A 23,185-nucleotide genomic window follows, 5' to 3' on the forward strand; every position below is an offset into this window, starting at 1 on the left:
AAGTGTGCAATAAATATCCTCAACAATGATTTCATTCTTCCAGCTTCTCAGAGTCATGGCAGCAAAATCATTTTAGCTGTGGAGGATTCAAGATGAGGTTTCTCTAAATCAGCTACTGTAAAAAGACTGTAGCATGGCTCTTTTCTTAAATTGAATAATCATTTTTCTGCCCTAAATAATGTCTCCAAAATTTAAGGCAGAACTTTGGGGGCCTCCACCAAATGCTTGTTGTCTGCTAGTTGAGCCGATTCCAGAATCTCTTTTGAGAAGGAGTAGGTGCTGCCCACTGTGGCCCCTGTCCTGTGCAGGCATGCCTGCTCACCTGGGGCTGAGTACACATCAGGATTTCTAAATTTCATTGCCCAGGTTCATCTTTTCTTAAATGCACAGCCAGGTTGCTCTTAGCAATATCCTCAGAGAGTTTCCTCTTTGATCGGTTGCTATCTCACACCTGCCAAAAATGTGGCTCAGTCATCTAGTGTTTGAAAGAGATCATCCAAGGAAGCCATTGCACTATGTGTCTCTGAGTTCTGTTGCTTTACTTGGTTAGACGATCAGAGAGCAAGGCTCTTGGACAGTGATAGCTCATTTCCCCATAGAAATGCCTTCCTTTGAGTTGAGGTATGAGGTTATACCCTCAGCTTTTACTGGGGCTTATGGTGAAGAATGGGCATTTGAAGACCAACATGGCATCTTCTACAGGACTTGAGCTGAAGACATTAACTGATTTCTTACTCAATGTAAGGATTTAGATCTCTTCTTTTTTTTTTTTTAGACGGAGTTTCGCTCTTGTTGCCTAGGCTGGAGTGCAATGGTTCAATCTTGGCTCACTGCAACTTCCACCTCCCGGGTTCAAATGATTCTCTTGCCTCAGCCTCCCAAGTAGCTGGGATTACAGGCACCCACCACCACGCCTGGCTAATTGTTGTATTTTTAGGAGAGACGGGGTTTCTCCATGTTGACCATATTGGCCAGGCTGGTCTCGAACTCCTGACCTCAGGTGATTCACCTGCCTTGGCCTCTCAAAGTGCTGGGATTAGAGGCGTGAGCCACCACACCCGACCAATCTCTCCTAAAATTTAACATCAGGAATGTATTTATTTCTCTTGGAAACTCTGCATCCTTTTTTATGGTTTTGGGAGCTTGGAGGCAACGTGTGTTGTGTAAAGCATGTTTTTGAGCCTGATGGCCCTGGGTTTCCATCTTCACTCAACCACTTAATGAGTGAATGTGTGCAGGTTGGCTACCATTTCTCATCCCCAATGACTTCATCTGGAAATGGGAATAATTATTCCAATGCCATTGAGCTGTTGTGGAGATTAGGATACTTTGATGTAAACTACCATGTATATCATTGGTGCTAAACAAATAGGAGTTGTCGGCCATGTGTGGTGGCTTATGCCTGTAATCCCAGCACTTTGGGAAGCCAAGGTGGGCAGATTATGAGGTCAGGAGTTTGAGACCAGCCTGGCCAACATGTTCAAACCCTGTCTCTACTAAAAATACAAAAATTAGCCGGGTATGGTGGCATGCACCTGTAATCCCAGCTATGTGGGAGGCTGAGACGAGGGAATTGCTTGAACCCAGGAGGCGGAGGTTGCAGTGAGCTGAGATCACACCACTGCACTCCAGACTGGGCGGCAGAGCGAGACTCCATCTCAAACAAACAACAACAAAAGAAAAATGGGAGCTGTTACTTGAAAATCCATTGTACCAGAAAACTTCAAAGCTAGAATTAGTGTTCTAATGCAGTGACTACTCTAATCTAGCTTTCTAGTATGATATTCTTTTTTTCTTGTAAGGATTTCTGATTGAACTTTTAAAAAAATTTTATTTATTTGTTTTTGAGACAGGATCTCACTCTGTCACGCAGGCTGGAGTGCAGTAGTGCAATCACAGCTCACTACGGCCTCAACCTCCTGGGCTCAAGCAATCCATCTCAGCCTCCAGAGTGACTGGGACCATAGGTGTGTGCCACCATGCCTGGCTAATTTTTATACTTTTTGTAGAGCTGGGGTTTGGCCATATTGCCCAGGCTGGTCTTGAACTCCTGGGCTCAAGCACTCCTCCCACCTTGGCCTCCCAGAGTGCTGGGATTACAGGCATGAGACACTGCACCTGGCTTTATTTATTATTTTAATTATTCCATTCTCTATGTGTTTTAATCTACACTGCTTCCCATTTTCTTTGGGAGACAGGTGGTGAATAAATAAATAGAGCTACACATTCCAGTTACCTTGTGCCATTCTTACCTCCCTAGCACCAACACCTGGGTTCCAAACCCACCTTGACCAACTGGTTGACTGTGTGTCCTTGAGCAAGTTGCTGCCTGAGACACGGAGGTTTTTTGGGAGGTGGGCTACCGTGTGGGTTGATTGTGTTTTTTCCTCTTCTTCTGACCCCTGATGAGCATCGGCAAATTTAGGAAATCATTTCAGAGTTCTGGGTCTGTTGCCTGTACCTGGTGAGGCTGGAGGCCAGGCAGCCTGCAGAATGCTGTGGTCAGGTGGTGTCAGACTTCTGGGTCAGACTTCCCCTGCCACAGTGGGAGAGAAGCTACCACCCACGCCCTGCAGGGCAGCAGTAGGGAGCCACAGGGCCATGTTATCTCTGACACAGGCTAGTGCCTTGGTCCCTAGTCAGAAGGACTTCGTGACTTGCTTGGAATTCCCCTTCATGAAGGTAGGGACAGAGTCCTCCCTGCACCATATCCCCATATGTACTTGTATCCCCGTAGCCATCTCTGCTCTCTCTCTTGCCCTGACACTCTTCCTCCTGCAAGCTATGTTTGTATCCAGCTGTGAGTACCGACTTTCCCCAGGAGCAGCTAGAATCTGATCATCTTCTCAGCTGGAGGCAGGAGAACTTCTGTTCCAAGTTCCCACTTGGAACAGGGGTTCTCCCCCTTGGACTCTGAATGCTGTTCTTCTCATGGTGCCTCCCCTGGCTTTGCTGTGCAGCCAACCCCAGCCGCCCTCACGGAGACTTGCTGCCCTCATGGAGGTTGTGAACTTTGATTCTGTGACTCATGCTGAGGCGCAAACTTTAAGTCACCCCCCCCCCATTTAATTGCTTTCTTCCTTTCCTTTTTTTTTTCTTAAAAAAAAAAAACAAAACTCAAAGCATAACTACTTTTGCAGCTGAACGTGACTGTGGCGTGCAGGAAGTGGAGCATTGGCATGAAGTGGCTCCTAGTGGCTGCGTGGCGCATGCCAGCTGCCCTCCTCTGACTCCACTGGTACCTGGGGGCCTGGCCTCACTGGTGGGAGAACATTGGTGTGAAGGCTGCTGGTGACTGGGCCAGCATCCATTGTGAAGACCGGAGGGACACACCCCGCTGGTGAGCGCATGTCCCCTGGCTGTTAGTCAGTGTGGCCAACACCACGCAGACTTGAGTCCAGGGGTGGAGGAGAGAGGCTGGAACCCTGGGGCAGGGGCGGAAGGAGGGCTGTTAGAGAGCAGTCCTGGGGGAGTGTGACCCTGAACAAGCTGGTTTCTCACACTCTAAATTATTTTAAGTGCCAAATAAAAAAATAAGATAACCCTCTTTAATTTCATTTAGGTGAAATCCTTGGTCATTTTAGTAAAATTGTGCTTAATTTCCAGATGAGTTTTTTGGGGGAAAGATTAAACAGAGGAAGCTCTTCAGTTTCAGTAAAACCTCCTTCAGATCCGCTGTGGCCTTTGAAGATATTTACATGTTAGGAAATCAGAAAGAGTAGAACTCTCAGGCACATTTGAGCCCTGTCACCATGCTCATGAGAGCATCTTCTAGACTAGTTATCATCTATGGGAAGCCTAGTTTCCAGGCTGAATGCAGTCAGGAACTTTTGGTAGTGTCTCTTACAGAGGATGCCTCTGTGGGCTTCATGAAGGCTAATGAGGAAACTGAACTAAATCTTAGTCTGACTGCAGTGAAGACAAATTCCCTGCTTCCATAAGAAACCTCATCTGTGGCCCCCAAGATTATGAGCTTTTCTCTAAGGCCAGGCGATGCCAATCATGGGGTGCCCTTCCCTGACACATGAACAGGCTGGGGTGTGGACTACGGTAGAGTTGCTCCGGGATGTGGATCAGGGCTTAAATACTTGTGTGTCCACCTTAGAGAAACCATCACAGTGCAGAAGAGCAGGGGACAAGTTTGAGAAAGCAAAAGGCCAGGCCAGCACTCTTACGTTCACAGCAACATCACTCACAGAGGCCCAGAGGCAGAGACAACCCAAGTATCCATCGAAGAGTGAATAGATAAACATGATGTGGTGTATACATACAAAGGGATGTTATTCAGCCTTAGAAACAAGAGAAATTGGCTGGGAGTGGTGGCTCACACCTGTAATTCCAGCACTTTGTGGGGCCAGGGAGGGAGCATCCCTTGAGGCCAGGGGTTTGAGACCAGCCTGGGCAACTTAGTTAGACCCCTGGCTCTAAAAAAATAAAAAAAAACAACCCGCCAGGCATGGGGGTGTGTGCTTGTAGTTCCAGCTACTCAGGAGGCTGAGGTGGGAGGATTGCTTGAGCCCGGGAGTTTGTATTGAAGATACAATGCTGAGCAAAATAAGCCGGTGACAAAAGGACAAATACTGTACCGTTCCACTCCTAAGAGCTGCCTAGAATCATATTTATTGAGACAGAACGTACAAAGGCGGGTGCCAGGGGCTGGGGATGGGAAATGGGAAGTTACTGTTTAATGAGCAGAGAGTTTCAGTTTTGCAGGCTGAAAAGAGATCTGGAGCTGGACGGTGGTGATGGTTGCACAGCAGTCTGAATGTGCTCCATGCTACTGATCTGTGCTCTTAAGATAGTTACAATGGTACATTTTATGTTACATATAATTTACCACAATTTAAAGAAAATTTTTAAAAAGTACAAATTCCCTTAAAAAAAAAAAAAAAAAGAAGACCAGGCAAGAAACACTAGTCCCATGAACCACAGTCTTTGCCTCTCTGTGACTTCCTCAAAATCTAACTGACAGCTCGACTGAGGGCCTCTAGCTCTGAGCTGAACCAGAAACTTTTTGCTTGGCCTCTGTGGAGAAGCTCAGGGCAGGAAACTTTCTCTTCACCCTGGTGGCTGAGTTCTGGAGGCCATAATGTCGTGGATTTCTGTGGAGCTGACAGAGGTGACCCGGGAACAGACTTGGGGGGCAGGGGCGAGGTGTTGAGTGTGCTGGTCTTGGGACTGGGGTGGCTGTGGCCTGCTCCATGGTGCCTCATGGTGGCCGGTGGCCTTTGGGTGGCACCTGAGCAGCCCTGGGCAGTGCCTTCTGGCCTCGGCGAATCGCCACCTTTGGGAGTCTGCTCTCCCCTATTTACAGTAGGGGCCTGGGTATGTCACCGAAGCCGCTCTTTGCCTCAGTTTCCTCCCCTGCACTGGGAGTAATAAGGTGGTTCCCAGGACACTGAGGTTCCCACAGATGTGATAATATACAAGGAAGCCCCCATGGGAGCTGCCACTTCTCCCCCACCCTCCTTCTCTCCTCTTTGTTTTTCTTTTCCTCAGGACCCTTCTAGTCAGAGGGTGCAGACTAGAGCCTGGGACCCCTCCCTTGGATTGACTGATTCTAGAATGGACAGATCTGATCTGTTCCAGCCGCGGGGCCCCTGCTCTTCCAGGCCGCCCGAACCCACCCCAGGGGCCCGCTCTGACCACAGGAAGCTGCTCCTGTGACCTCCCAGGGCCTTGCGGGGCCACTTGGAGGATTTTCTAAGTGTTGTCGCTAATCATTTGGACAGCGTGTGACTTCCAGTCAGGATGGAGGAAGGAAACTGAAATGAAGTCGTTCAGACTTTCAGGTCTTCAAAATAGGAAGGAAGAAATGAGTCGCGGCTGGCAGAGCTGCAGCTTAAGACCTTCATGTCCTGGGGGAAGGCTGTGGCCCCGAGACCTGGGGGGCTCCTAGGAGCAGCACCTCACCCTCACCCCTGCTTCTTCCGTATTTAGAAGTTTTAAAAAGGAACCAAGTTGATTCTAAAGTCTCAAGGGAGAAAAAGCCTCTGAAGTAGATGCGGTCTTTCAGTTAGTGTAGTGTGAAAACAGCTCTCCTGGCCATGCTTGCCCCTCAGTCTCCTCAGAAAACGGGCTGTGGGCTGTGGCCTGAGGGCCCCTAGGGGAGCTGCCCCCCACTTTGGCCCGGGCGGCTCTCCCTGCGCCCCCCAGGCGAAAGCCCCCAGTATTTTCGTTTTGGAAACGTTCATGTTTCTGTCACATGGAGTGCAAGGACTTTCCTCAGAGCCGTTCCTTGGTAACAGAAGAGAAGTTACCTGACCCAGCTAACAAGATGCTGCCTGTGTCCTGACCACAACTCAAAACGACAAATTATTTTCGTCACTGCCGATCATCTCCGCCATTTTACTAGCCATGCAGCCTTTACTTTCCAAGCCTCAGTTTCCTCACCAGCGGGAAGGGAACACTTGTCTCTACCCCATCTTCCCACCAGGGGTAACAGGAAGGCCTTGGATACAAAGGTTGAGCCACGGCCGGGAGCGTGGTTCACATCTGTAATCCCAGCACTTTGGGAGGCTGAGGCGGGTGGATCATTTGAGGTCAGGAGTTCGAGACCAGCTTGACCTACATAGTGAAACCCCATGTCTACTAAAATACAAAAATTAGTTGGGCATGATGGCATGTGCCTGTAGTTCCAGCTACTCGGGAGGCTGAGACAGGAAAATCACTTGATAATCAGGAGGCAGAGGCTGCAGTGAGCCGTGAGCCGAGGTTGCACCATTGCACTCCAGCCTAGGCAACAGAGCAAGACTCTCTCTCAAAAAAAAAAAAAAAAAAAAAAAAAAAAAGCTGAGCCATAGGAAGTGAACTTTTCTGTTCCTGTCGCCTGTTCCTTTCTTCTGTTCCTTTCTCTCTCTTAGTTCTCACCCTCTTTTCTTTCTTCCACATATCCTCCCTCTTCCCTTCTTTCTTTTTCTTCCAAATTAAAACAAATGTCACAGTGCCTGCGTGGGGAGGGATGGAGGTGGCCACGGCTGTCAGGGGTGGGAAGGCTTCTGAGAGGTGTGGCAGTGGGGTTTGCCTGTGAGGTAGATGTTCTGGGTGAGGGAAGAGCCTGACTGGAGGCCTTCTGGGCTCAGTGAGTGGCCCTGGTGTGAGGCTGGCCTGCCAGGCTGGGTGAGTGTCCTCTTCCTTTATGGAGTCTGGGCCGCAGGTGGACCTCAGCTGAGGGGACAACCGTCCTGAGAGAGAAGGACTGGTCACCAGTCAGGGAGGAGGTGAGGCTGGGCTGGAGACAGGTGACCAAGAGCCTGGAGGGTGCGCTGGGCCCGGCGGTGATGATGGTGTGGAGTGTGACATGGCCCCTCTTCCTGCTTGGAAGAGCCAGCCTCTCTCCAGCAGTTCCTTGGCCTTACCTGCCCCTCAAAAGAAGATAAGACCTTCCTCACCTGTATTATTATTATTATTTTTTGAGACAGAATTAATTTCACTCTTGTTGCCCAGGCTGGAGTACAGTGGCACAATCTTGGCTCACCGCAATCTCCACCTCCTGGGTACAAGCAATTCTCCTGCCTCAGCCTCCTGAGTAGCTGGAATTACAGGCACGTGCCACCATGCCTGGCTAATTTTGTATTTTTAGTAGAGACAGGGTTTCTCCATGTTGGTCAGGCTGGTCTCGAACTCCCAACCTCATCCTCACCTGTATTTTGATAGCACATTTTTCTTTTTCTTTCTTATTTTGTTTTATTTTTTTGAGACAGGGTCTCACTCTGCTGCCCAGGCTGGAGTGCAGTGGCACAATCATGGCTCACTGAAACCTTAAACTCCAGGCTCAATCCTCCCACTTCAGCCTCCTGAGTAGCCGAGACTACAGGTGTGAGCCAACACGCCCAGCTAATTTTTTTTGTATTTTTTGTGGAGTCAGGTTTTGCCATGTTGCCCAGGCTGGTCTTGAACTCCTGGTTCAAGTGATTCGCTCACCTTGGCCTCCCAAAGGGCTGGGATTACAGTGATGAGCCACTGTGCCCAGGCTCCAACTTTTATTTTAGGTTCAAGGATACGTGTGCAGGTTTGTTACATGGGTAAATTACATGTGGTGGGAGTTGGGTGTATAGATTATTTTGTTACTCAGGTAATGAGTTTAGTACCTGATAGGTGGTTTTTCAATCCTTGCCCTCCTCCAACCCTCTGACCTTAAGTAGGTTCTGGTATCTTTTTTTTTTTTTTTTGAGACAGAGATTCAAGCTTATTGCCCAGGCTGGAGCACAATGGTATGATCTCAGCTCACCGCAAGCCCCACCTTCCTGGTTCAAGCAATTCTCCTGCCTCAGCCTCCCGAGCAGCTGGGGTTACAGTCATGCGCCACCACACCCGGCTCATTTTGTATTTTTAGTAGAGACAGGGTTTCTCCATGTTGGTCAGGCTGGTCTGCTTCGGCTTCCCAAAGTTCTGGGATTACAGGAAGAAGCCACTGGGCCCGGTCAGTTCTGGTATCTATTGTTCTCTTCTTTGTGTCCACGTGTACTCCATGTTTCACTCCCACTTATAAGTGAGAACATGTGCTATTTGGTTTTCTGTTTCTGCATTAATTCATCTAGGATAATGGCCTCCAGCTCCATCCATATTGCTGCAAAGGACATGATTTTGTTTTTTATGTCTGCATGGTGTTCCGTGATGTATATGTACCACATTGGAAAGCACATTTTTCTAATTGAATGTCCGTGCTTATCTTCATGATTTACAGCTCATTGTTAACGTTTTTTGTCTGTTTTATTGAACTGATTGTGAATGAGTTGACGCTGGATTGTCTTATTTTGTTTTCATAGAGCTGGGGTGCAGCACAGTGCTGGTGTTGAGTTGGTGAGTAGCAAATGTTTGTTACACAAAGGAGTGAATGAGGTAGGGTGGTGGTGGTGTGAGTGTGAAGGGGAGGGTGGTTATGGAAAATGTCCAGGAAGTAGAATTATTGGCCAATGGGATGTAGAGGTGAGGAAAAGAGAGGAGTGAAAGGGCACTTCGAGATTTCTTCTTTGGGCCTCTGGGAGATGCCATTCAATAAGATTGGGAGCCCAAGGAAAAAAATATTTGAGGAGACAAGATAACTTTAGCTTTGGACATTTAGTTTAAAAAATCTATTAGGGCATTGTGGCACACACCTGTGGTCCTGGATACTTAGTAGTCTAAGGTGGGAGGATCACTTGAGCCCAGGAGTTCAAGTCCAGCTTGGGCAACATAGTAAGACCCTATCTCTAAAAATTAAAAAAAATCCATTAAACTCCTCAGATATACTAGGCATCGTGCTGGTGCTGGTGATTCTGAGGCAATAGGTCAGGATACCTGAGTAATTCAGCGTCTTGAGAAACAGAAGAATGACAATTCACTGTGTTATAAGACAGGTGTGAGCAAAGTGCTGTGGTAGATGAGATGGTCAAGCTGCTCATTCTGTCTGTAGGCGCAGGGATGACAGCTCTGAATAACATCTGAGCTGAATCTTGATGTCTTCCAAGACAAAAAGAGCCTTCCAGGTAGAGAGGAAAACATATGCAGAAACACAGTGCTGAGAACATCCTGTTTTTTTGTTTGTTTTTTAAGTTTAGTTTTATTTTTTGAGAGATAGGATCTTGCTCTGTCACCCAGGCTGGGGTGCCGTGGCGTGATCACAGCTCACTGCAGACTCGACCTCCTGGGGTCAAGTAATCCTCCTGTCTCAGCCTCCTGAGTGACTGGGATTTCAGGCACAAACCAACATGCCCAGATAATTTTTAACATTTTTTTTTTTTTAGAGATGGGGTCTCACTATGTTGTCCAGGCTATTTTTGAACTCCTGGCCTCAGGCAATCTTCCCACCTCGGCTTCCCAAAGTGCTGGGATTACAGACACGAGCCACTATGCTTGGTGTGAGAACATTTTGGAATGCCTCGGGAGCAGGGAAACGTTCAGCATGGCTCTAGAGAAGGGGTCAGGTGTGCCAGGGGTGGGCAGTGAGGTGGACGATATCAGGGCTGCTTTGTGACAAGCTCATCAGCCTGCCTAGGAATTTGGTGTATTTCTTGTAGCCAATGAGGAGATTTCGGAGCAGGTGGCGAACATGATCAGACTCGTTTTAGAAATACAACGCTGGCTACAGGTCAGATGGAGGCTGTTACAGTTGTTGGGTGTGGGGTGAAGACGGCAGGACTGAGGTGTGGGTGGGGCAGAGGACAGTAGGAGATACATTTGAGAGGGCCAGACTGAGGGAGTAAAGACACTGGATGTTCTGTACTGGGGCCCTGGGTGAAGGAGGGCATGTCTATAGGTCACCTACATGGAGTCAGCTATGTGGAAATACCTGTTGGAACAGCTCTAGATTTAAGAATTAACTTTTAAATTTCCGAACCCCTTTATACTCTTAAAAATTACTAAGAGTCTTTGTTTATGTGGGTTCTATCTATCGCTGAATACGTACTTTATTAGAAATGAAAACAAAGAACTTAAAAAAATTCATTTATTTCTACATAAATAATAAACCAATTACACTGACATAAATGACATATCTTCATGAAAAGTAACTTTATTTTCCAAAACAAAAAAAAGTTAGTAAGAAGCCTGGCACTGATTCACATTTCTGCAAATCTCTTTAATGTCTGGGTTAACAGAAGACAGCTGGATTCTCATACTTGCTTCTGCATTCAAGCTGTTGCAGTGTCACACAACATGTAGTCTCTAGAATATTCTGTTGTACACATAGGAGAGGATAAGAGTAAAGCACAGAAATTACATCTTAGCATTATTATAAAAATAGTGTTTTTTTGTTTGTTTGTTTTTTTGAGATGGAGTCTCACTCTGTTGTCCAGGCTGGAGTGCAGTGGCACGATCTCGGCTTACCACAACCTCCGCCTCCCAGGTTCAAGCAATTCTCATGGCTCAGCCTCCCGAGTAGCTGAGACTACAGGTGTACAACACCATGCCCAGCTAATTTTTGCATTTTTAGTAGAGAGGGGGTTTCACTATATTGGCCAGGCTGGTCTCGAACTCATGACCTCGTGATCTGCCCGCCTTGGCCTCCCAAAGTGTTGGGATTACAGGCATGAGCCCTGTGCCCGGCCTAAAAATAGTTTTTACTTTGAAGATGCCCTGAAAAAATCTTGGAGTCCCCCAAGCTTCCCTACACCACACCTTAGGAACCACTGAAGTAGTCACTTAGCAAATGTCTGTTGTGTGACAGCATTCTGAGTTCCCATAAGATTTGAATAGCATGCACAGCATTTGTCTCACAGACTTATAACTGTGCCTGGCGCTCAGTGGGAGGTGTGAGCAAATCATGCAGCTGTGGGGCCCATCAGAATATAGGGGCTGGTGGAGAGTCTGGGTGGCACCCCAACACTGAAGGAGAGGGGACATAGCTGGACCGATTTAGGGAAAGAATGAGGCCAAGTTATACAGCCTAAGGGAACAGATAGTTTCAAGAAAGGGCAGTCCACAATTTTTTAATTTAAAGTAACAGGTCAAGGAGTGGTTCCCAGTTTCAAAAACGGCAGAGAGGTGGCATAAGGCAAAGACTGTGAAGATGTTGCTGGAGTTGGCAGTTAGAAGAGGCTGGTGCCCCTGGGGTCAGTTTCATTATTTCACGTGGTACCTGCCATCAGTGGGCTGAGGTGGAGTGGGAGGTGAGCAGGTGGCCACTGCGGCAGAGGCCTCTCTGTCCAGGGGACTGGCTGCGAAATGCCCTTCACTTGCCAGACCCTGCCATTGTTAGATCTGCTCTGGCTCCTGAACTCCTGGGGCAGGTCTGCAGAGAATGCCAGGCCAAAGTGGGAACCTGGCTGAGAGATGTGATTGACGCAAAGAAGTCAAATAGGAGAAGAGGGACTGAAGGTCAGGAGCCTGTGATACTGAGATGAGGATGGTGTAGAAAGGTGGATGTGCCAGAATGTTCACTGAGCCTGATTTGTAACAGCGAAAAATGGAAAACAGACTTTCATCCTATGACACATGGTTTAAACACTGAAGAACATATTCACTCATTCATTCATTCATTCATTCACCAATCAACATGTATACATTGAATTCAACCATGTGAGTCACTGTCCTAAGTGCTGGGGATACAGTGAGCAGCAGAACAGGTAAACTGGCATGGAAAGATTTCTAAACTGCATTTCTTTTCTATTCTATTCTATTCTATTCTATTCTATTCTATTCTATTCCATTCCATTCCATTCCATTCCATTCCATTCTGATTTATTTTTTAGACAGGGTCTCGCTCTGTCACCTGGGCTGAAATGCAGTGGTATGATCTCGGCTCACTGCAGCCTCAAACTCCTGGGCTCAAGAGATTTTACCATCTCAGCCTCCTGAGTAGCTGGGACTACAGGCCAACGCCACCATGCTCAGCTAATTTTTTCATTTTTTTGTAGAGTCAGGGTTTTGTCATGTTGCTGTGACTGGTCTCAAATTCCTAGGCTAAAGCGATCCACCTGCCTCGGCCCCCCAGAGTATTGGGATTACAGACATGAACCACCGCGCCCAGTCAAGAATGCATTTTTTTTGTTTGTTTGGAGAGATGGAGTCTCACTCTGTCACCCAGGTTGGAGTGCAGTAGCACAATCTTGGCTCACTGCAGCCTTTGCCTCCCAGGTTCCAGCGATTCTCCTGCCTCAGCCTCCCAAGTAGCAAAGATTACAGGCATGTGCCACATGTCTGGCCAATTTGTGTATTTTTAGTAGAGATGGGGTTTCGCCATGCTGGCCAGGCTGGTCTCGAACTCCCGACCTTGGGACCCACCTGCCTTGGCCTTCCAAAGTGCTGGAATTATAGGTGTGAGCCACTGTGCCCAGCCCCCAAAATGCATTTTTAATAATAAAAGTAAGTTGCTGAGCAATAAGTGTAATATGACACCATTTGTGTGAAACTAAAACAAAACAACTCTAAAACAATATTTGTGTTTATCTATTAGACATGCAAGTGAACTTATAGAGAAAGCACTAGAGGGATGCAGAAAAACAGTAGGGGAGGTGAGTGGGTTGGGGTTGCGCAGGAGAGACATCATGTATTTTATTCATCGTTGCTTGGAGTTTTCGCTTGCAGTAAATATGTTTTCATGATTATTTCTGTATTAAAAAATTTATTTTTTTGAATATATCGGTCTTTGCGGGTAGAAAAGAGGAGGGACCCAGGCTGTCTAGAGTGTTCCTATTGGTTTAGTCGTCTTCCTTTAGAAACCATCTATCAGGCTGCAACCCCCTTCCCAGGTCACCCCCCACCCCCTGGTGTAGGCCAGGATGTAGTGCCTGGCTGGGACGGATGAAATTTGGGGTAGGCCCTTTTTTTTTTTTTTTGAGATGGAGTTTCACTCTTGTTGCCCAGGCTGGAGTGCAATGGTGTGATATTGGCTCACTGCAACCTCTGCCTCCCAGGTTCAAGCGATTCTCCTGCCTCAGCCTCCAGAGTAGCTGGGATTACAGGCATGCGCCAACATGCCCGGCTAATTTTTGTATTTTTAGTACAGACGGGGTTTCACCATGTTGGCCAGGCTGGTCTCTATCTCCTGACCTCTTGATCTGCCTGCTTCAGCCTCCCAAAGTGCTGGAATGACAGGCGTGAGCCACTGTGCCCGGCCGGGGCGGGCCCTTCTATTGCAGAGATTCAGTGTTGTCTGAGTTAATCATTAGGGAAAGCTGTGCAGGGCACCAAGCAGAATTTGGATGGGAGCACTGCCTTTCTGGGAGTAGAATTCACCAGGGGTCACTTGGCCTTGGGTAAGCCAGGGGCCTCTGTTAGTCTGCTTGGCCCCAGAGCAAAGCACCATAGACTGGGGGCTTAAGGGAAATTCATCGTCTCATAGTTCTGGGGCCTGGAAGTTCAAGGTCAAGGTGCCTGCAGGGTTACTTTCTCCCTTCTCCATGAGTCTTCATATGGTGGTCCCTCTGTGTGTTCTGTGTTCAAATTTCTGCTTCTTATAAGGACACCAGTCATATTGGATGAGGGATCTCCTTTTAGAGGTCCTAGCTCTAAATACAGTCACACTCTGAGGCACTGGGGTGAGGAATTCACCACGGGAATTTTGGGAGATCACTATTCAGCCCCCTACAGAGCCTGAGAAACAAGAAATCTGTGTTTGGCCTGTCCTGAGTGCTGGGTGCACGCTCAGCCCCTGCAGCCCTGGTGTGTGGTCAGGGTTCCCTGCCAGTCAGTGTGGGGTGAAGGCCTCAGAGAGCGCACTGTGAAAGCAGCGTGATTGCTTCTGCAGCTCCGCAGCCACACTGAGCAACTGAAAGTCCACAAGGGGACTGGGCTTCACCTGATTTCCTGACAGCTAGGCCGGGAGGGAGCCAGCGCAGGCATACCTTGCCCTTGCTGCAGTCTGCCCAGGAAACACCTGATGGATGCGTTTTTTTTCTCTTTAGCTCACGCCTGCAGGGCTCTGAGAGGAGGACACCTGGGGCAGGACCTGTGCCCGTGGCCGCTGGGCACAGCATGGAGCACCCCAGCAAGATGGAGTTCTTCCAGAAGCTGGGCTACGACCGGGAGGACGTGCTCCGGGTGCTGGGCAAGCTGGGCGAGGGCGCCCTGGTCAACGACGTGCTGCAGGAGCTTATCCGCACAGGCAGCCGCCCGGGGGCCCTGGAGCACTCGGCTGCACCCAGGCTAGTGCCTCGGGGCTCCTGTGGGGCCCTGGACTCTGCCCAGCGTGGCCCGGGGACAGCCCTGGAAGAGGACTTCGGAGCCCTGGCCAGTTCTCTGCGACCCATAGTGATTGATGGCAGCAATGTGGCAATGAGGTAGCTTCCCTTCATCCTGTAGCTGGGGCTGGGGAGGCCCCTGTTCGCAGGAGCCCTGAGAACTGTCCCTCTTCTCTGTGGTTTGGTCCAAAGAGCTCTGGGGCCAATGGATCAGGCTTTGAATCCCTGTGCCATCTCTTAGTAGCTGTGTGGCATTAAGCAAGTCACTTAACCCCTCTGAGTCTCGTTTTCTCCATCTGTACAGTTGGGATAAAATCTCTGTAGAGGGTTTTTGTGCACAAAATGCCTAGGATAGTGCCTGACACAGAGCAAGTGTTCAACAAGTGTAGCTGTTATTATCATAATCCAGAGGAAGAGCCTTCTTTTGGGGAAGGTGTGGTAATGAGGGAGGCAACCTGGGTCAAGTGTTGGCAGATGTGGCTTCTTGTTGGGAGTTTCTTCCTAACTGGCTGCGAGACTCTGGGAAAGCTGCAGGACTCATTTCCTCGTCTGTGAAAAAGGCCCATAAATATCTCTTCTACTCTCTCAAGATTTTGAGCAACAGAGGGGCTGGTGTGCTTTGAAGTGTGCTGGAAGCCCTCTGCTGGGGTTGCTGGGGAGGCGGTGTTGCGGTTCCCCAGTTAAGTTTGAGAGATTTGTTTGTGGCCCCCTCAGCTGCAGATGCGGCTGTGTGAACATTTGTGTGTTGGCATCTTTGTGGGTTTCGGAAATGCCAGCCTCATGCCCGAATTGTTATCTGCCTGTCTTGGCTAAGCTCCTCTGTGACGGAATCTCTGCAGCCTCCCCCAATACCCTGCTGGGCGAAGTGGGGCATTGCTCAAACAAGTGGATTATTCTACCACTTGGCTTTGTTACAGCCGTGCAAAGGGCAGAGCCATAGGAAATGGTTTACTCACAGCTGTAAATATATGTGCTTCCCTTTTCAAAAGCTGAGTTACTCCCACCATAGGTGGGAATCCATAAAAGCAATTCTCCACAGTGCCGAATGTGTCAACAGAGCCTCCAAGAGTTTCTCCTGGGGATTTGGGCTCACTTTGGGTTTGGTGTTGCAGGACCTAGGTTTGCAATGGTTCAACCCAGATAGTCCAGCCTCAGGGGCTGTCCCTGCCCTTTTTGAGGTGTGTACTGAGGGTTTTTTTTTTTTCAACTTTTGACCAGCTAAGTCTCCTTGGCATTGATGACATCAGCAGGCGATGGAACCCTCTCTTTCTCCTGGGACTTAGGGGCTGGCCCAGGGGTTCTCTGTCACATTCTCACCCATGTCATGTATAGGCACCAGATAGGTAAACCTATGAAATCCTGCTCAATTTAAGATCTCTGGGAAGCTAAAAGGATTTTTAAGAATCCAGTAGGCTCTGAGGGTCCTAGAAAGTCTAGAAGGGGTTGTGAGAGGGGCCTGGCCTCTATATGATCTGAGCAAGGAACCTCTCTCTCTGGGCTTCCATAGAAAGAAGGCTTTGAATGCTTAAATCAAAGACCTTCCCAGTCCTAAGGCTGTATGAGTTCTGTGATTCCAAATCAAAAGAGCAGAGTGGCTGTAGGGTAAAAAGACTCTTTCGGGGCAACAAGAAACATGCCTGGTCTCCAGAGAATCTCTTTGGGGACCAGGCATGTTTTAGAAATTGTTATAACAGGACAGTGGTGGAGGGTTTTGTTTTTATGGGAGTCTCTGTTGCTGCTTGGAGTCAAACTTAAGCCACATCCTCTGTTTGCACATGACCGTAATGTGTCCTGGGTACACCCATTGATCCCCCACCTCTGCCCCTCACCTCCCATGATTGCAATCAGATTAATTTTCTCATGCTCAGTCTGTGTGGGTTGCACATCGAAACCCTTACTCAGACTTACTACGAAGAATGTGTCAGAGCATAAATGTTTTCACACACTGGCTACCTCCAAAACCTCTAAGTTCCAGAGCACATATACGTATGCTCTGTGTCACAATGTGTCTACACACACACACATATCCCCTCCCTCTACCCCTGGATCCCAGTAGTTAGGGAAAAGAGACAAATGGCACAACCGCCACCTGATCACAGGACTTAATTTGTTCCTTTTAAAGGCAAGTTCTGGGGAGAGTGGGGTGTGAGGTTCCACCCTATCCTCTGCCCCTTCTGCAGTGACATCTGTTGTGTCCTCCAATGGGATTTTCAGCAGGACACACGTCCCCTGGGTCTGCCATATCCTTAGTCATGAAAGGTTCAAGCGGGTGCTGACCCTTCACAGGCAATGGGTGATTGAAACCCAAAGTGGTGTCTCATTGTTATCTGTTGACCTCAAAATTCAATTAACCTCAGAAACATGGTTTCTGAAAATTCCCTTTCACTGAGGTTTTGTAGTATTGCAGACATTGCCATTTTCCGTTTTTGAAGGCAGTACTGCTTCATGCACTGTCTGGCCTTGAAATGGTGGAGAAGGGCTTAAAGACCGAATGGGACACCTGTTCTTCCCTCCTTGAGCGGATGATAAATGTGGCTCCTATTGGTGGGAATGTTCTTCAGTGTGCCTGTTCCTGGCTGTGGCTCTGTCCCCTGGAAACGTCCTTCTGGAAATTCTAGAGGAGAGTCTTTTTATTTTTTCCAGTTTCTAGAGACTGCATTCATCAGCTCATGGCCCCTTCTATCTTCAAAGCCAGCAATGGCCTGAAATGATATACACAATGTGGCATGTCTATGTACATATATGTGTTTCTCTGGGGGAAAGATTTATAGCTTTCAATAGATACTTAAAAGGCCTGTCATCCCCAAAATATGACAACCCACTGACATAGAATGAGAAATTACAGATAATACTATGCTTTATGGCCTGGGATTTACTTTTCCTCTGCCTTTCGGGAGGCACTAGGCCATGTGTCCCCTGTTAGCACAGAGAATATTAGAGCAGACCATCAGTCCTTGTTCTGATCCTCTCAGTTACACAGGAAGGGACTTGACAGGCTTGACAATGGTCAACACTGGCTTGAATCAGACCCTGACCCCCACCTATGCTTCCTAACCATGACACAATAGGTAGAAGTTTCTGTGGGCTTCTTTCCCCAGTGCTTCAGAATGTTTAGCCCAAGGCCATTGGTCGTGCTTGGCTGAACCCAGAAGGCCTGGCTGCTGCTCTCTGGAGGCTGACAGAGTGGGCCACTGGCCCAGTGCTTTTTACAGAAATGGGCTCTTCTAAGCAGGACTACTGGCATCATTCATCATTTTGTTTAAGAGGTGGGTCAACGTAATGAGAACTACAAGTGATGATGTGGTGAGAGTGGAAGATGGGGCCCTGGTAAACAGACCTATGGCTGCCCCCAGTTTTGCTGGACCTCTTGCTGCACCCCATAAAGGAAACCAGGGAGGTCAGAGGCATGGGACCGCTAGGCCAGGGCTGCCCAACACAGCTCCCGGCAGGGAGGGCAAGGCCCACCCCTGCCCTGTCCCCCCAGAGCCACTTGCCATGTGTGGTCATCGAGCACTTAGAATGTGGCCAATGCAACCAAGGAACTGGCTTCTACATTTTAGTTTTTAAATTAATTTTAATTTAAATGTGAATAGCCAGGTGTGGCAAGTGGCTACAGATTGGACTGTATAGCTCTCCCTTTTCAGCCATCCAGCTGTGTGACCTCAGGTAAGTCACCTGGCTTGAGCCCTATCTACACAATTAGGAGGCTGGACTAAACCTTAAAAGGCCTTTTCATCTCTAACATGTGAGGATTCAAGGTGGCTATTTTACATATGCTTGAAATAAATAAATACATTTATTTTATTTTATTTTTTTCTTCAGACAGAGTCTTGCTCTTTTGCCAGGCTGGAGTGCAGTGGTCCAATCTCGGCTTTCTGCAACCTCTACTTCCTGGGTTCAATCGATTCTTCTGCGTCAGTCTCCTGAGTAGCTGGGATTACAGGTGCCTGCCACCACACTCGGCTAATTTTTGTAGTTTTTTGTTTGTTTGTTTTGAGACAGAGTCTCACTCTGTCGTCTCGCTCTGTTGCCCAGGCTGGTGTGAAGTGGCAAGATCTTGGCTCACTGCAACCTCTACCTCCTGGGTTCAAGCAATTCTCCTGCCTCAGCCTCCCGAGTAGCTGGGACTACAGGCATGTGCCACCATGCTTGGCTAATTTTTTATATTTTTAGTAGAGACTGGGTTTCACCATGTTGACCAGGCTGGTCTCGAACACCTGACCTCGTGATCTGCCTGCCTCGGCCTCCCAAAGTGCTGGGATTACAGGTGTGAGCCACTGCACCTGGTCAAATTTTTGTATTTTTTTTAATAGAGATGGGGTTTCACCATGTTGGCCAGGTTGGTCTCGAACTCCTGACCTCAAGTGATCCACCCACCTCAGCCTCCAAAGTGCTGGGATTATAGGTGTGAGCCACCGTGCCTGGTCAATACATTTTTCTCATAAAGGAATTTCTCTTCTTTAGAGGTTCAGAGAGTGTAAGTAACTCGCCTGAGGTCACAGAGCAAGAAGAGCCAGCTCTGGATTCAGTGCTTTCTCCAAAGCCTCGGGTTCCCCTGAGACATTACCATTCCTTCTGCTCTCCCCCTGGCCTAGGAAAGGGCCACAGGGTAGGAGACCCTGATCCATAGGCTCTTGTCCTGCAGCCAGAGCCTGGCAGAGCACAGGTGGGCTCTGGCTGCAGTTGACAAGCCCTGGACTTGTCAGCTGCAGACAGGAGGTATGAGGCCCCACTCCCTCCACAGGGGCCCTCTACAGGGCAGGTGCCCAGGATGCCCTCAGAGTGCCACATGTGCCTCAAATAGTAGCTCTCATGGACTAGCAGCCCAAAGACTGATTTCTGAGTGCAGTCTCCACACCTTCAAGGTAGGGCCGTGTGTGTGTTTCTGTGAGAAAGAGAGGGACATCGGCTTGGATTATTCAGCTGAATATCTGAGTCCATAGATACCTCGCCTTAAGAATAATGTCCAGCAACTTTTTAAAAAGAAGGTATCTTTCATTGAAAACATGTTCAAAACGGCATCATGGCGTGTGGGAAGAGCATGAATTCTCGCGAGCCAACAGTTGCAGCATTTTCTTGCCTAGGGCAGGCAGACTCACAAGTGCCCAGCCTGTTTTACATTCTGTAGGCAAATCTAGAAAAGGCGGGATTTGAAGTACAAGCTTGGGGGAAACCACCTGATAATTTCACATCCTCTTAGTGCCCCAAAGTAGGGTTTCATGTAAATGTGTCCTCATTTTGGAATGCACAGGGCTTTTTGCTTTGGCTGTTGTTTACATTTTTATACTCTCAGGACACTCTGCAGGCTCTGGTTTGTGCTGGAGTAAGGGATCTCCAAGGAAGAGACAGATCAGGCTTGAAATCATACCTCTCAGTTTTCATCATGACCCTCTCAGTGGGTTCCCAGCAGGCAAGAAAGATAATGGTGGGGTTTATGACAGGGCTGGGGGTCAGACCTGAATCTGTTCTGTCCGACGTTAGCCTTGGGCTCCTTCCTGTCTCCACCCATTTCTTGTAAGATGAAAGCTCCCAGAGCAGCCCCTGCTCACCCTCTCTTTCCCCTGTCTTGAGCTGGGGAGAGATCTCCTAGTGAGGTCAGGGTGTTTACAACTGAACCCCCAATAAGAAACAGAGTTGGCAACAGCAGCTTCCCTTCACATCTCACACCCCTGAGGAATCATTCCTCCTCTTTCCTCCCGCCCACAGCCACAACCTTCCTCCACATGTGACTGCTTTGTGAGCCGCTAGCCTTTGCAGGAATTTCTTGGCAATAGTCAAAGATGAAGTGGTGTACAATTGGATTGTCTAGTTACTGAAACTGGCTGGCACTCTGATTGCAGTTACCCCACGCACAGTTGTCAGGCAGGCAAAATTTGCCTTAGGTGCCAACCCACTTCCTATTTGTACCTTCGGTTATTCAAAACTCCCAGCTCTGGCAGGGTGCAGTGGCTCATGCCTGTAGTCACAGCACTTTGGGAGGCCAAAGCGGGCGGATCAACTGAGGTCAGGAGTTTGAGACCAGCCTGACTAACATGGCGAAACCCTATCTCTACTAAAAATACAAAATTAGCTGGGTGTGGTGGTGCACCCCAGCTACTCGGGAGGCCGAGGCAGGAGAATCGCTTAAACCTGGGAGGTAGAGGTTGCGGTGAGCTGAGATTGCGCCATTGCACTCCAGTCTGGGCAACAAGAACAAAACTCTGTCTCAAAAACAAACAAAAAACAAAAACAAAACTCCCAGCTCCTGTCTCCTTTTCCCAGGGCCTGGCTCTTGGCTTGCTGCCTGATGAGCTGGTTCACAGTACTGGTTAACAAAGGCATGAGGTGCCTTTTTGTTTAAGCACGAGCATTTAAACTGTGGGTTACTATTGTTCCAAAGGAGCTGCCATCTGGAGCCTGGGGTATAGATGGAGTTGGGGGGAATCAGTGGTCTTCGGGAGACTAGGGAGGAAGAGTTTGCAGCCTAAGGGGTCAGGTTTTGAGGGCTGCCCCTAGATCAGAGAGTTGGACACATTGTTTTGCTTCAGTTTCCTCAAGGGTAAAATGGGGACAGGGTAACTTCCTCAAGGGCTTATTGTAATGATTAAATGAGGCAAAAAGTGCAAAGTGCCCCGGCAGACAGAACCCTCTACAGATCTTAAAAATGAGTTCCAAGGCCAGGTGCAGTGGCTCATGCCTGTAATCTCAGCACTTCGGGAGGCCAACGTTGGAGGATCACCTGGGGCCAGGAGTTCAAGACCAGCCTGGGCAACATAGCCAGACCTTATCTCTACAACAAATTTCTAAAATTAGCCAGGTATGGCAGTGCGCACCTGTAGTCCCAGTGACTTGGGAGGCTGAGGTGGGAGGATTGCTTGAGCCTGAGAGGTCGAGGCTATAGTAAGCCATGATTGTACCACTGCACACTCCAGCCTGGGTAACAGAGCGAGACTCCATTTCTAAAAAAAAAAAAAAAAAAAAAAAAAAAGAGCTCCAAGAAGCAGGGGTGATGTCTCTTCTTTTTTTTTTGAGACGGAGTCTTGCTCTGTCGCCCGGGCTGGAGTGCAGTGGCCGGATCTCAGCTCACTGCAAGCTCCGCCTCCCGGGTTTACGCCATTCTCCTGCCTCAGCCTCCAAAGTAGCCGGGAGTACAGGCGCCCGCCACCTCGCCCGGCTAGTTTTTTGTATTTTTTTTTTTTTAGTAGAGATGGGGTTTCACCGTGTTAGCCAGGATGGTCTTGATCTCCTGACCTCGTGATCCACCCGTCTCGGCCTCCCAAAGTGCTGGGATTACAGGCTTGAGCCACTGCGCCCGGCCGATGTCTCTTCTTAGCACGAGTGCAGAGCCTTGTAGTAGCTATTCAGGAATTGCGCTGAGTCTGTGAAGGAACACGCGGATGAGTGGATGCCTTCGGTGTGTGCATTCCTGTCTGTGTGCTGGGGAGTGGGCTCCCAGGGAGACTGACAGCTCTGCCAGGGTCCAGGTTCCCTTCCTCTCTCTCACCACTGAACACTGCCTCCTACACCCACGAAAGGTGTCAGAGATGACTTGTGAATGGTTAAACGCAAATATGTAAGGAGATCCTGAAAAGAGACCAGCAAGTAAGAAACAGTTTTTTTTTTTTTTTTTTTTTTGACATGGAGTCTCGCTCTGTCACCCAGGCTAGAGTGTAGTGGCTTGATCTCGGCTCACTGAAACCTCTGCCTCCTGGGTTCAAGCGATTTTCCTGCCGCAACTTCCTGAGTAACTGGGATTACAGGCACGCGCCACCACGCCTGGCTAATTTTTGTATTTTTAGTAGAGACGGGGTTTCACCATGTTGGTCAGGCTGGTCTTGAACTCCTGACCTTGTGATCCTCCCGCCTCAGCCTCCCAAAGTGCTGGGATTACAGGTGTGAGCCATTGCGCCTGGCCAAGAAACAACTTTTAAAATAATTGTGGTGGTGCTATTTTCCCTTGAGAATTAACTGAGGGTGGACTTGACTACACTGAAGAGATGCATATATCTCAGGGGTGACGTGGGGGAGGGTGTCATCAAATGTTCACTTTACTGCTTCAAGGACACAGAAAATGGACCTCATTTTCTATGACAGGCACGATCTCTTCCCCTCTTTTTTAGGTGGGGAGGGGGTACATCTTATATTTGCCAGTGTACATCAGGTGGGGCCTCCGTTTCTTCTGTCTCCTAGGCGACTCAGGCTCTGTGGTTCCTATCCACCCCCTCCTGTCTCAGATGGCCTCTGGGGCCTTTGAGACCTGGTATTGGCTGGAAAAGGGGTCTGGGACCCTCACTGGTTCTGCTGGGCTGGCCTGGCCTCTAAACATGGAAGTGGCCTTCTGGGAGCCATACTGGCTTAAAGTGCTGTCTGCTCACTGGCACCAGCTTGTCCATCCCCAAACAGTCCACTAGGCCTGGGGGCACGTGAGGGATGGGGTGTTGCTTCAGACTCACCTCTCCAGCCATGTTCCTCCAAGGCAGCCCTACAGAAACCAGGTTTCTCTGAGGGGCTTGCAACCTGCCTGGGCTGTGCTGAAAAACAAAGGTTCAGCCTCTTGTTCACACAGTCTCGATGTTTCTCCATCTCCCCCTCCTGTATGGCTGGGC

At 48.7% G+C, this 23,185-nt stretch overlaps 1 protein-coding gene across 8 annotated transcripts in view; it reads left to right on the forward strand.

The window, feature by feature from the left end:
• Positions 1 to 3,101: 3,101 nt before the first annotated feature.
• ZC3H12D (zinc finger CCCH-type containing 12D) overlaps positions 3,102 to 23,185 on the forward strand; it is a 42,720-nt gene continuing 22,636 nt past the window's right edge. The window contains exons 1-3 of one of the 8 annotated variants that reach the window (XM_033235115.1): positions 3,113 to 3,340; positions 8,769 to 8,802; positions 14,325 to 14,699. In XM_033235115.1, the coding sequence (XP_033091006.1) occupies positions 14,395 to 14,699 (305 nt within the window). In that variant the 5' untranslated portion in view covers positions 3,113 to 3,340; positions 8,769 to 8,802; positions 14,325 to 14,394. Of the gene's footprint in view, positions 3,341 to 4,434; positions 5,120 to 8,375; positions 8,423 to 8,768; positions 8,803 to 14,324; positions 14,700 to 23,185 lie in introns of those variants that run through there. The other 7 variants (XM_033235110.1, XM_033235112.1, XM_033235113.1 and 4 more) reach the window with 7 other exon arrangements.

This window comes from Trachypithecus francoisi, unplaced genomic scaffold (assembly GCF_009764315.1).
Source record: "Trachypithecus francoisi isolate TF-2019V2 unplaced genomic scaffold, Tfra_2.0 Lachesis_group15, whole genome shotgun sequence".
NCBI classification, from domain to species: Eukaryota; Metazoa; Chordata; class Mammalia; order Primates; family Cercopithecidae; genus Trachypithecus; species Trachypithecus francoisi.